This window comes from Herpailurus yagouaroundi, unplaced genomic scaffold (assembly GCF_014898765.1).
Source record: "Herpailurus yagouaroundi ecotype Mexico unplaced genomic scaffold, PumYag 142, whole genome shotgun sequence".
NCBI classification, from domain to species: Eukaryota; Metazoa; Chordata; class Mammalia; order Carnivora; family Felidae; genus Herpailurus; species Herpailurus yagouaroundi.
In genome coordinates, this window is record NW_024412397.1 from 37,694,276 (window position 1) to 37,706,919 (window position 12,644).

General features: G+C 45.6%; 1 protein-coding gene across 1 annotated transcript; it reads right to left on the reverse strand.

Moving 5' to 3' along the window:
• Positions 1–3,054: 3,054 nt before the first annotated feature.
• On the reverse strand, positions 3,055–11,204 carry LOC121032718 (60S ribosomal protein L7a-like). Its single transcript, XM_040478492.1, is given in 7 exon segments — positions 3,055–3,299; positions 6,308–6,374; positions 9,190–9,288; positions 10,193–10,258; positions 10,260–10,419; positions 10,633–11,017; positions 11,020–11,204. Coding segments are annotated over 7 exon segments (1,164 nt in total). The 5' UTR covers positions 11,162–11,204.
• Between the last annotated feature and the right edge of the window lie 1,440 nt (positions 11,205–12,644).

Sequence of the window (12,644 nt, forward strand, 5' to 3'; positions counted from 1 at the left end):
GGACCGCGAGATCGTGACCTGGCTGAAGTCGGACGCTTAACCGACTGCGCCACCCAGGCGCCCCGAAATGAAATTCTTTAATAGCATTTTATTTTCTGAATAATGTCAGAAGCTGAACCGTTGAGTTAAGAATGATGGTAGGAAAAAAAAAATCTCTGGACTCTCCTTGCTCAAGGGGAGCCGTACATTTTGTCTAGAGGTAGATTCATTTGCTGTCCTCAGGCAAACCCCTGGTTCTCTAGTGACCATTGGATACAGTTGCATAGATACAATGCGATCATGAAAGGTCTCTTTCTCAGCACATTGGCTCACATTTTGCAAACAGCTGGTAAAAATTGAGTGCTTGGAGAAGATTAGATTTCTTTCCAGGCACTAAAGGTTCTTCTTCTTCTTTTTTTTGTTTTTTTTTTTTTTTTTTTTTTTTTTGATGCATGCCTGTAGCCTTAGGATACGCAAAGGGAGTCAACATGTCCTTTTTTTTTTTTAGTGCTTCAAATCAGAAGCACGTGCTTCACTTACGAGGAAACTGGCAAGCAATAAGACCTATTTCATCAGCCTTGTCCAACTGCCCAAGAGAAAGAGTACTTTGAAGTCCATTTATCTGAGAATTCCACATGTTTGCCAACAACTCCATGTCTGATGATTCCTGTCGTGATTCACTTTGAAATGGGCAAGTCCACCTTCAGAAAATATATCAGTCAGACGTATTTGGTTATTGAAGTCTTTTGCCTTTGGCTGGCCACCGAACCCCTCTTTCCCTGAACCCCTCTTTCTCCTCTGTAACCTGTTTCTTCAGAGCAGGGCAGTGGTTGATGGCTTTAACAATAAAAGTCTGAACCTGCTAAGAATTTGACGAGCTGTCCTTTCTGAGCTATGATGTCCTGTATGCTGATGCCTTTTCTTGGTTAAGCTTGCTTTTGAGCAGACCTGAGACAAGAGCTTTGCTTCAGGCAGGTTCTTTGAAGGTAATTCCAGGAGAGGGGAGAGTCGGTGAGGGGGGCAGGGGGGGAAGGCGAATATGAGTGGAGACTGTCTCTCTGTCAGGACCTGCAGGAAGCATGCAGAAGCTTCTTACAGCCCTCGAGCTGTTGCATTGCTCGTGGAGCATTTCTCCTCTGGCTTCTGTGGCCCGTGGGTTGTAGGCTACCCAGGGCTCTCCACTGCCTTATACTCTGGGCCATGAGTAGAGTGGGATAGTGTAGGAACACGGAAAAGTGTAGCACAAGTTGGAGGGGCTGTCACAGTTCACACAGAGCTGTCCCCTACAGCTTGGCTTCAATTAGAGTGGATGGATGGGATGGACGTGGTCACCAGAGGTGAGCAGCTGGCTTTGTAGCCAGACCATCTCACATCAGACCTTTAGCTCCATCACTGATTAGCCATGAAATTTTGCTCAAAAAACCAAACATCAGTTTCCTCGTGTGATATTATCATTTTAATAGGGATAATAGTCCTTTACCTCATGGAGTATTGTGCTCAGTAAAAGTTAGATATGGTTATCCAGCCACAGTCTCCTAGTCCAAATTGTGTCCAGAGCTCAAGCACAACTTCTCTGTGCTTCCATAATTCTCCAGGAAAACGTGGAGCCTTGTGTCAGCATATAAAGTACGCCTTCTCTCTCCTGCCACATACATCAGGGTCTTGCGGATTAGCGCCCCTCCGAGAACTGCCACACGGACTCCCTTCTCCTTTGACATCTCTCTGCTTCTCTGCCTTCCTGACCTGTCCGTCCTCTGGGTGCAGAGGCCCTCATTGTGCCTTCCTGTTTCTGGCTGGAACCCTGTGGGGCTGGTGTCATATTGTGCTTCCTTTAAAAAAAAAAAAAAATTCATTGCATCTTACTGTATTTTCTTGTAAGTGCTAATATAAACATTTTAATGCTGCCAGTACTTAGATTAATGTTGACACTTTGACCCTCTAATACGGATAAGCTGAAGTGGTTTGGCTAATGTCAGTGTTCAGGGGCCTAAACTTTCTAAATTGCCAACAACCACTGCAGAACTTACTTACTGCTGGAAAATATGTCTATCTTCTGGCAAAAAGGGGTGCTTTTCTTTCTCAGATCATAAGAATTATGTGAAATGAAGCTGTTGTGTTGTGGCGTTTGTTTGTTTGTTTGTTTGTTTGTTTTACCTTGGCTGCCAGGATGCTCTGAACTAAATTGTATGTTTCTATATAATGATTGTACTTCATTGCTGTTTTCTGATATATCCATTTTCCCCCTGGATATTTAATTCTTCTTTTAACTGTCCGAATATATTGATTTTTTTTTTTAATTGTAACCTTACTCAAATCCTCGTAGAAGCAGTGTTTAAGTGGAAAACAGTGCATGAATTACCGGATGTGTCACTGATCCATGAAAATATAGTTACGGTCAGTTGGTTGTTAGGTCTTTCTGAGTATAGTGCCTTTCAAAGCACTATAAAAAAGAATTCCTCAAGCCTGTTACACAAGATGTTGGCGGTCTCCATTTTATTAAATTGCTTAGTGATTCAGAAGACATGGTGTTTTAGTTAGGATGTTTTTGATTACAGGTTACTGAAAATCCCATTTAATGCACAGACTTGGAAGTCCTGGGTGGCTCAGTTGGTCCGGCTTTGGCTCAGGTCATGATCTTACAGTTCGTGAGTTCAAGCCCCACATCACACTCTGTGCTGACAACTCAAAGTCTGCAGCCTGCTTTGGATTCTGTGTCTTCCTCTCTCTCTCTCTCTCTCTCTCTCTCTCTCTCCCCCTCCCCCCACTTGTGCTGTCTGTCTGTCTGACTCTCTCTCTCTCTCTCTGTCAAAATAAATAAATAAATAAACATTTTAAAAATTATTTAAAAAAACAGTGCACCGAGTTGAATCAGAGGAGATTCATTGGGATTTGTCACCCAAGTGCCCGATGAGCTCCAAGAGTGGTTTGATCAGGGTTCTGCATCTGGCTTTATTTCTCTTGGTTTCTCCTAGCTGAGCTCTCCTCTGTGTTGGCTTTTCTTGAGACTGACTTCCTCCTGGCAAGGTGGGCACTACCAGCTCCCTCCAATGAAGGCCCTTCACTTAATGAAGTGCTTCACTCAGTGGGAACCATACTCTGTGGGAGCCCATCCCTGAACCAGACGCCACAGCCAGAGGAACGGGAGTGCTTTGTCTGAGCTGGACTCATCAGGTGCTGGCTGCCTCTGTGACTCCGCACAGTCCCCAGGTGCCGCACTGCCCCTAGGTGCCACGCGGTCCCCAGGTGCCACGTAGACCCCAGGTGCCGCACAGTCCCCAGGTGGCTGAGGGGGCTGCGGTGCGTTGAAATGCCATCTCCATCTAATAGGGCAAATGAAAAGAGAACACGGAAGGACTTTGACCCACCACGAGGAGACCTACTATAAAACTGTGTGTATTTGCATTTATTTGCCATGGACAGTGCCAGATTGTGTCTTGAGAGGCCTTGTAAGTCCTATCAAAACATTCACTTTTTTGTTGGTCTCCAGAAAGAATTTGCCTTGTGATGCCTCTCGAATGGGGCAGGTGGAAAGCTTCCTGCAGCTATATTCCTTATCAGTCACATTTTTCCACCAAACATGTGCAATTTTTTAGAGACCATCAACCAATGGGCAACTGATCTGAGATTTGAGTTTTAGTACATCAGAGAAGGAGGAGTGGACTCCCATGCCCAGGAGGCACACTTGTGCTTGGCTCAGTGTTTCCACTAAATGCTTTACACCAGAAAAATCCTTAAAGGAGATGAATATACTTCTGCAAAAAGCACTCAGAAAGAGTGCTCTAGACACTTTTTTGTCCTATTACTTACCCCAGGAATGTTCCAATTCTTTTAAGAAAATAACCCCTTGCAGCCACTCTGGAAAACAGTATTGAGCTTCCTCAAAAAGTTAAAAATAGAACTACCCTATGACCCAGCAATTGCACTACTAGGCATTTATCCAAGGGATACAAGGGTGCTATTTCGAAGGGACACATGCACCCCCATGTTTATAGCAGCACTATCAACAATAGCCAAAGTATGGAAAGAGCCCAAATGTCCATCGATGGATGAATGGATAAAGAAGATGTGGTATATATATATACAATGGAATATTACTCGGCAACAAAAAGGAATGAAATCTTGCCATTTGCAACACCATAGATGGAACTAGAGAGTATTATGCTAAGCGAAATTAGTCAGAGAAAGACAGATATCATATAACTTCACTCATATTTGGAATTTAAGATACAAAACAGATGCATAAGGGAAGGGAAGCAAAAATAATATAAAAACAGGGAGGGGGACAAAACATAAGAGATTCTTAAATACAGAGAGCAAACTGAGGGTTGCTGGAGGGGTTGTGGTTGGGGGGATGGGCTAATCGCATAAGGGGCATTAAGGAAGACACTTGTTGGGATGAGCACTGGGTGTTATATATAGGGGATGAACCACTGGGATCTACTCCTGAAATCATTATTGCACTATATGCTAAATAACTTGGATGTAAATTTAAAAAGAAAAAAAAAAGAATCTTTTTCTTAAATAAACTTAAAAACAAAGTCGGGGGTGGGGCCTGGATGGCTCAGTCAGTTAAGTCTCTGACTCTGGGTTTCAGCTCAGGTCCTGATCTCATGGTTTCATGAGTTCAAGCCCTGCGTCAGGGATACTCTCTCTCTCCCTGTCTCTCTGCCCTTCCCCAACTCATGCTGTCTCTGCCTTAAAAGAAATAAATGAACTTAAAAAAAAAAAGAAAAGAACCCTTTTCCCCCCCAGTTCCTATATTTTCCTATATCTAGTTATAATTTATGTCTGCAGGAATCATTTATGTTTTTTAAGTTAATTTATTTATTTTGAGAGAGCATGACCTGGGAGGGGTAGAGAGAGAGGGAGAGAGAGAATCCCAAGCAGGCTCTGCGTCATCAGCGCATAGCCCGACGTGGGGCTCAATCCCGCGAACTGTGAGATCATGACCTGAGCCTAAATCAAGAGCCAGATGCTCAACCGATTGAACCACCCAGGCGCCCTGCAGGAAGAATTTAATAGAGGGCTCTCAGAATTGATGGAAAAGAAGAAGCCCTGTAAGTGTACCTGCACGTGTGAGTGCACACACATATACCCGCACACACATCGACTGCTTTCTTTACCTCTGGCACATTTTTCACTGATGGACTAGTCCTAGGAAATGGCCTCTGTCAGATGCCTTTTCTTAGAGGAGCACTGTGGTTTGGCACAGGTTCCTTTGCAGAGCTGTGGCTTGGCTGTATTCCACAGCCTAGGCAGCGTCGGGCTTGTGAGTGAATGGCCCAGGGTGGAAGAATGGTATATTTGCTGGATGGGGCTGTAACATGCCTCAGGAGACAATCTTTGCCATTTCTTCTTCTTTTTTTAAGTGTGTATTTATTTTTGAGAGAGACAGAGACAGAGACAGTGCATGAGCGGGGAAGGGGCAGAGAGAGAGAGAGTGAGACACAGAAGCCAAAGCAGGCTCCGAGCTGAAAGCACAGAGAACCAACGTGGTGCTTGAACTCACAAACTGCGAGATCATGACCTGAACTGAAGTTAGACACCTAACCCACTGAACCCCCCAGGCACCCCAAGTAATCTTGGCCATTTCTGACCCCTGACTCGGATGTCCTGAGAGCTTGTCCTCTGCTGAGTGAGGACAGGGTGCCTGCATCTCACCAGGGTTTGGAGTGAAGTACAAACCTTGGTGGCTCTGTCCTCAGTGAGGAAAACCAGGCCAAGGTTCCCTGAGGTTTTCTTCATAACAGGAAAGAGGCTGTGTATTCCAGGTGTTGTTGCTGTCGTTTCGGTAATTAGGGTCAACTGCTGAACACCTTTCCCTACTTGCCTTCACTTCTACCTAAAAAGGCAGGAATGAAGAAATCAAAAAGACCGTATGTTGAATCCACTGTGTCTTTGGTGATGGTACAAGACAGCCTAGTGAACCAGGACTGATCCTTGCTCTGGGAAACGTTGCTATCCGCCCACACCAATGAATGTGAATCCCCACCCGACCGGACCCAATGGTGGAGGTGTGTGCGGGTGGCCATAGGGGTGCCAAGGAGGACAGAGGGAAGATAGGTCGGGGCCGGAGAACCAGACCAGCCCTCTAGCTCACCCTCAAGGGAGTGGTTAGCCATTCAAACTACAAGGTTCCAAAGATTGTGGGTAGCTCTGGATGGATCTGGCAGCGACATGAACTGAGTCTACGTGGAAGTTCCTGTTCTTGGGGCTCAGCCTGCTGATCAGGGCCTGGAGGCAGAGGCCCCGTCATGTGAATGTTGTAAAGACTGGGATTTCTGGAGAGACCCTCAGGTAGGGTCTGGGAGAACAAGTTCAAACTTACCACAAGCTTCTTTAGCAAAAAGTCTGGAAGATAACTCAAGGGCTCTGGAAGACATCCCCAGCTCCACCTGGCAGGGATTAAACTGGGAATGTGGGAATACTGGTCCCTGAACCCTGGCTGGGCCCAGCAGCCTCCAGAATTGCTTTCGCTTAATTGCAGTCTCAAGGTCAGGCCATCACCCTGATGTGGATGAGGACATTCCCTATGTGACACAGTCTTTGCTTTATGGGCACCCTCAGGAGAAATGTGACCTACTTGAAGAACTGGCACTTCTCAGCATGAGACTTATTTTTATCTTAAGGACACTGTGAACCAAGGAAGCTTCTCTCAGTGCCGGAAGTTTCTTAAAGTCAGGTGAGAGTATTAAACCTGTTTATAGGGCTTTAAAGTAAGCATTTTCATATTTACTAATTCCTGGCTCCATTCTATATTTTTATCCTTGCTTCATTCCTTCCTTTTGACCTGCTTTTTGCTTAAGTTGCCCTCTTGCATTTTATGCATCCTTTTATTCCCCTTCCAGGGGTGTGCTAGAGCCTTTGAGGTTGTTAAACACTCTATTCAGGAATTTTATGAGCCCCTGGTTAAACAGTTCAGGGCTTGAAATCAACCATGGTGGGAGTATTTACACCACAGACATAGGCAAACACTACAAAATCGTTTCTTTTTTTTCTTACAGAAAACTAGTTTACCAGCATATCACTGTCTCTCTCTTATCTAGAAAAGGAAGAGTCTTAATAAATATGTTTTTAAAAGTACTAGTTCTAAAAGTATTATGAAATAGCTATGTTATTTAAATATTGTGTGTGTGTGTGTGTGTGTGTGTGTGTGTGTGTGTTTTAAGTAAACTCTACCCCTAATGTGGGGCTGGAGCTCACAACCCCAAATCAAGAGTCATATGCCCTATGGTCTAAGCCAGTGAGGCACCCATTATATGTGTTTTTATTTTTTATTTTTATTTTTCGAAGTTTTTATTTTATTTATTCTGAAGAAAGAAGAAAGGAGTGCGTGTGCGTGCGTGCACACACACACACACACACACACACACACACACATGCAGGGGGGCAGAGAGAGAGAGAGAGAGAGAGAGAGAGAGAGGAGAGAGAGAGAATTCCAAGCAGGCTCCAAACTGTCATGCTATCAGTGCAAAGCCCAATAAGAGCCCAACGCAGGGCTCAGACTCACCAATGCGAGATCATGACCTGAGCTGAAATCAACAGTCAGCTGCTTAACTAACTGGACCACCCAGGTGCCCGCCCCCTTCCCCCCTTAAATCTTAGGAACAGTGGCCCTGTTTTCGGGTCCAAAAATGTTTCAAGTATAAATAAATTTATGAGATTGCTTTTTATTGATGGCAAGGGAGAAATGGGATTCATCCAAAATGTGCCTTCTAGTCAACTTGGCTATCATGCAGCTGTTCTAAAAAGGAGGATCTTTATGTATGTGGATGTGCTGAAAGCTGTTTACGTTTCTGTTTATCACATTTTAAGTTATACCCTGGTGGAGCTAAGATTTTGGTAAATCTAGCAGTATTAGAAGCAAGTTGATATCCCATTCAATGTGTGATGGTTGCTAAGGGACCATTCAATGCAAATTAGAAGTAATAATAGCTCTGGTTTAAAAGGGCAGAGAATTAGGACAGGGAGGGGAAAAAGACTCCCTACACAAGACGAGAGTTTTGCGGTGACAAATGTGGATGCCTGACACACAACACTTTCTGCTCTGTCCTGTGATAGAGAGGCAAGGAGGAATGGGGACAGCACAGGGACAAGGATAGCTACAGTGACTCCTGGCAGGGGCTTCCCTTGGAATAAGCGCAAATAGCTACAGAAAGCATGTTTGTTATCCAGAGTTGGCAGCTCAGCAATTGCAAACTTCGGCAACAGCACGAAAGAGAAGAGGAAAAAAAAAATCTCTGGCAGTAAAATTGTAACTCCTGGGCCACAAACAACCACACCGAAGGCTGCTGGAAAGTGCCCCAAACCTGAAGATCCCCCAAAGGCATTGCAATGAGCAGGTTCATTGACCGTGGAAGAGCTAGCAAAGACTGCGCTTTTACTGCCAGGCGCAGGCCTGCACTAAAAAACTCTTCCCTCCTATTAACCCATTCAGCGCCCACAATGGACAAAGAAACTGATGCACAGATGGGTGAAGTCCCTGCCTGAGATGCTCCGTGAATAAGAAGAGGAGCCAGGATTTGAGTCCGTGCTCTCAACTGCCCAGATCGAACAAAGAAGGATGTGGACGGTGGTGGTCTGAGATGGCAGTGTGCAGGGCATGGTGAAGAGTGAGGACGTGAGGAGCCTGAGAACGGTAAACGAGAGAGGCCAATGGCAGATCGAGGGGTGGGGCTGAGACGGCACAGTTCAGGAGGTCTACAGCCAGAACCAGAGGGAGACAAAACCTACCTCCCAAACCTAGACGATCTGCTATCCCCTGGCCAAATAGCATCATATCCTGAGGCCATCTCTGAGCCCTCGTGCTGTTCAAGGCCGCCAGAGGTGTGGTCTTTGAGGTTTTGGGGCAGTTAGTGAAAGGGCCAGCCAAGGCTTGCTGTCTTCCCTTTAGTAGTTCGGTGTTGAGAGAGAGAGCCCAGGCAGTTTCTAGAGGGGACCATGCTGAGCTAGCTGCATGTCGGGAGTAGTGACCTATAATCCACGAGGTGGACTGTCATCACACAGGGGACCCTGCTGGGCAGGGCATTGGGACAGAGATTCAAAGCTCCTGAGATAGTCAGGAGCAAACCCAAAACTGAGCTGAACCTTAAGGGAGAACATGGGAATCTCCATGTAATTGGAACGGAGTGAGCACCACAAAGTGGTCGGATGAGCACAGCCTTGCTTCCTCCTCGTGAACGCCATCTATTTATCCCTGAAGACCACTACCCTTATCAAAGAGCACCGGACACCATGCTCTTTCTGATGCCGGCAGGCCAGGTCCAAGGACCCAGAGGGGGTCACAGGACCAGCCAGGAGGGTCCTTAGCTTCACAAAGAATGGAAATCAAACATGAGCCAGCAGGAAGTGAGAGCAGAGTTTATGGAAGATATGGAGCAGATACAGATGGGGCTTCAGGGAGACTCAGGAAAGGAGCGTGAGTCTTGTCTTTGTTCAGGGTCTTGGGTTTTTACTGAGGATGGTGCCTGGTGTACATGTCCTCTCAGGCACGTTCTAACCTCTAACCGGTTAGAACAAAGACAGGGGCCCATGTGTCATTCCCTGGAGTCAGGGTGCCTTGGCGTGGAGACGTCTAGCTCCGGTGGTCTGGAATATGCCTATGATAACTTTGGTCATTCTCACCTGGTCCTTCCTTTGATGTTATCTATCCTAGAGAAATCATTAACTCCTCATCCCACTTACAGGGAGGACATACACTATTTACGTTGCAAGGCATGTGTAAAGTTGGGGGGGGTGGTGCAGGTCGTAGCAAGAAAAGGAGCAAAAGGCAGATATTTATGGAGTCCTTCAGTTTCTCTGCGTCATTACTAGCTGAGAAAAATCTTTGTGGATTAATGGTCAAGTAATTATAGATTAAACCACCACACAAACACGCCAGGGGCTAGACCTTGTTTTGTTTGAGGAGCTCTTGTGGCTCGTTTTAGACAGAGCCCTGACTTCTGCCAAGTGACTCTGGTGTTTTCAGCAACACTGAAGATAGGCTCTGGCTCTGGAGGAAGTGAGCTGGAGGTCAGTGGCCTCCCCTCCGAGCCACCTCCTCCTACAGGACCCAGGTCTTCACAGAAAAGTTTGCTCTCTCTCTGTTTATTTTATTTTTGTAACTTACTTATTTTTAAAGATTTTTTTTTTGAAAGAGAACTTTTTATTATTTTTATGTACAGAAAATTCAACAGCATCCACTTAGCCCAGTGTGGTGGCCAGTTCTTTTTGCCTTTTCCCACTTGGCAATGCGAGCCACTGACTTAGGACCCAGGACGTTGTCTCTCTGGTGGCTGGTGGTGGTAGATCTCATCATATTTGTCACTGTAATTGGTTCTGATGGCTTCCACCAGTTTAGCCAGAATTCCTTTGTCTTCCAAGTTAATCTGTGTGACAACGGTGCAGGGCTTCCTGTGGACCAGATGCCCCAGCCTGGCCTTCCCCTTGATGATGCCACAGGGAACCGCCACCGTTTTTTTTTTTAAATGTTTCTTTATTTTTGAGAAAGAGAACACCAGCGGGGGAGGAGCAGAGAGAGAGGGGGACAGAGGATCCAAAACGGGCTCCGCACTGACAGTGGTGAGCCCGACACAGGGCTCAAACTCACAGTTTGTGAGACCATGACCTGAGTTGAAGTCAGATGCTCAACTGACTGAGCCACCCAGCTGCCCCAAGGGAACCTCCATCTTACAACACAGGGCAGGCAGGAAGACAACCAGTTCAATGGGATCCACATCATATACAATCATTACCAGCTGAGCCTTCGTATTTTCCACCAAGGTGGTGACAATATTAACTCCAGCTTGAAGGACAGGCAGCCTTTTAGTGGGGACATCCCCTTTGCTGGCAGCTTTCATCTCAGCCCGGGCCAACAATCTCTGCTTCTCTCGCTTTCTCTCTGGTCTGTATCTGTGGGCCAGCTTAAGCAGTTGAGTAGCTGTTTGGTGGTCCAAAGCCTGGGTGAACTGGTTAATTATGGAAGGCACTTTTCGACATTTATAGAGAATAGTCCTTTGCCACTGCAGCCCGTGGCATTTGACAGAGCTGGTGAGGTCCTTTTGGGCTGGATGTCCTGTCTGATGCCAAAATTCTTGGGCCTTCTCTCAAACAGGGGAGTGACCAGCTTCTTGGCCTCTTGCTTCTTCACAACAGTAGAGGCCAGGGCCACCTTCTTCCCCTTGGTCTTCTTTCCTTTCAGCATCTTGGATGACTAGAGGAGAGAGAAAAGAAAAGAGAATTGTAGGTAATATCAAGATTATTTATTTATTTATTTACTTATTTATTGTTAATTTTTTTTAACATTTATTTTTGAGAGAGACAGAGAGAACATGAGCAGGGGAGAGGCAGAGAGAGAGGGAGACACAGAAACCAAAGCAGGCTCCAGGCTCTGAGCTGTCAGCATGGAGTCTGACACAGGGCTTGAACCCACAAACAGTGAGATCATGGCCTGAGCTGAAGTCTGGCACTTAAATGACTGATCTACCAGGTGCCCCTGTTTTTTTATTAAAAAAATTTTTTTAGGCTTATTTATTTATTTTGAGAGAGAGAAAGAGAGCATGCAAGCAGGGAAGGGGCAAAGAGAGAGGGAGAGAGAGAATCCCAAGCAGGATCCACGCTATCCACACAGAACCCAATGCAGGGCTCCATCCCACAAACCATGAGATGTATGTACCTGAGCCAAAATCAGGAGTTGATCACTTAACTGACTGAGCCACGCAGGTGCCCTAAGATTTTATTTTTAAGTAATCTCTACACCCAGCATGGGTCTCAAACTTACAACCCCGAGTTCAAGAGTCGCATGTGCCACTGACTGAGCCAGCCAGATGCCCCCTCTCTCTTTTTAAAAAAGTTTTAGGAGATAGAATTTATATACCATAAAATTCACCTGTTTAAAGTGTCCAATTCAATGGTTTTCAGTATGTTTAAACAGTTGTACATACATGACACAATCCAATTATGGGACATTTCCATCACCCCAAAAAAGAAATCTCTTCCCCATTTGTATTCACACCCCATTCTTCCCCCCAGGATGAGGCAACCACTAACCTACTTTCTGTCTGAACAGTTTTATATGCTGATAGTATGATATGTTGTGCAAGCACAGCATCTGCCCCACACCTGGGGTGAGGCAAAACAGACAAGTTGACCATTTTTGTGTGAGCCAATATTCAGTACCACAAACTAAAAAATTTGGTAACTTGACCAAGTTAATGTGTTACAAAAATGCAATTACCTATTGCTTACCACCTTAGAATATAGTCTGTGATAGACCAGTTCAGAATGATTGGCTGACTTGAAGGTCCGAGCTTTTAGATTGCCAGCTGACTGTAGAGCTGCTCTTGAGAAAGTAGGGCAAGTGTCTAGGTTTTTTGGGTTGTTTTCCATTTTCTTTTCCTCTGGAATTCCATGTCACTGATGTAACATGTACCCTTGGGTTCTCCTCAGAATATGAGCTGCTCTTACAAAGCAGCCTTCATGAGGAAATTGGTCCCATGCTAGACTCAGAACGTCACACATGTATTTGAATCTTGCCTGTTGTATTCGATGGCTGAGTGTGGATGGCTCCCTCGCCTTTCTCTGGTAGACCCTTTGCTCCTGTGGATTTTCCTCCACTGGACCATCTGGATTCACCCTTGTTATAACTTCTCGCATTTACAAAAACCCTCTCTTTGACCTGGTTTCCC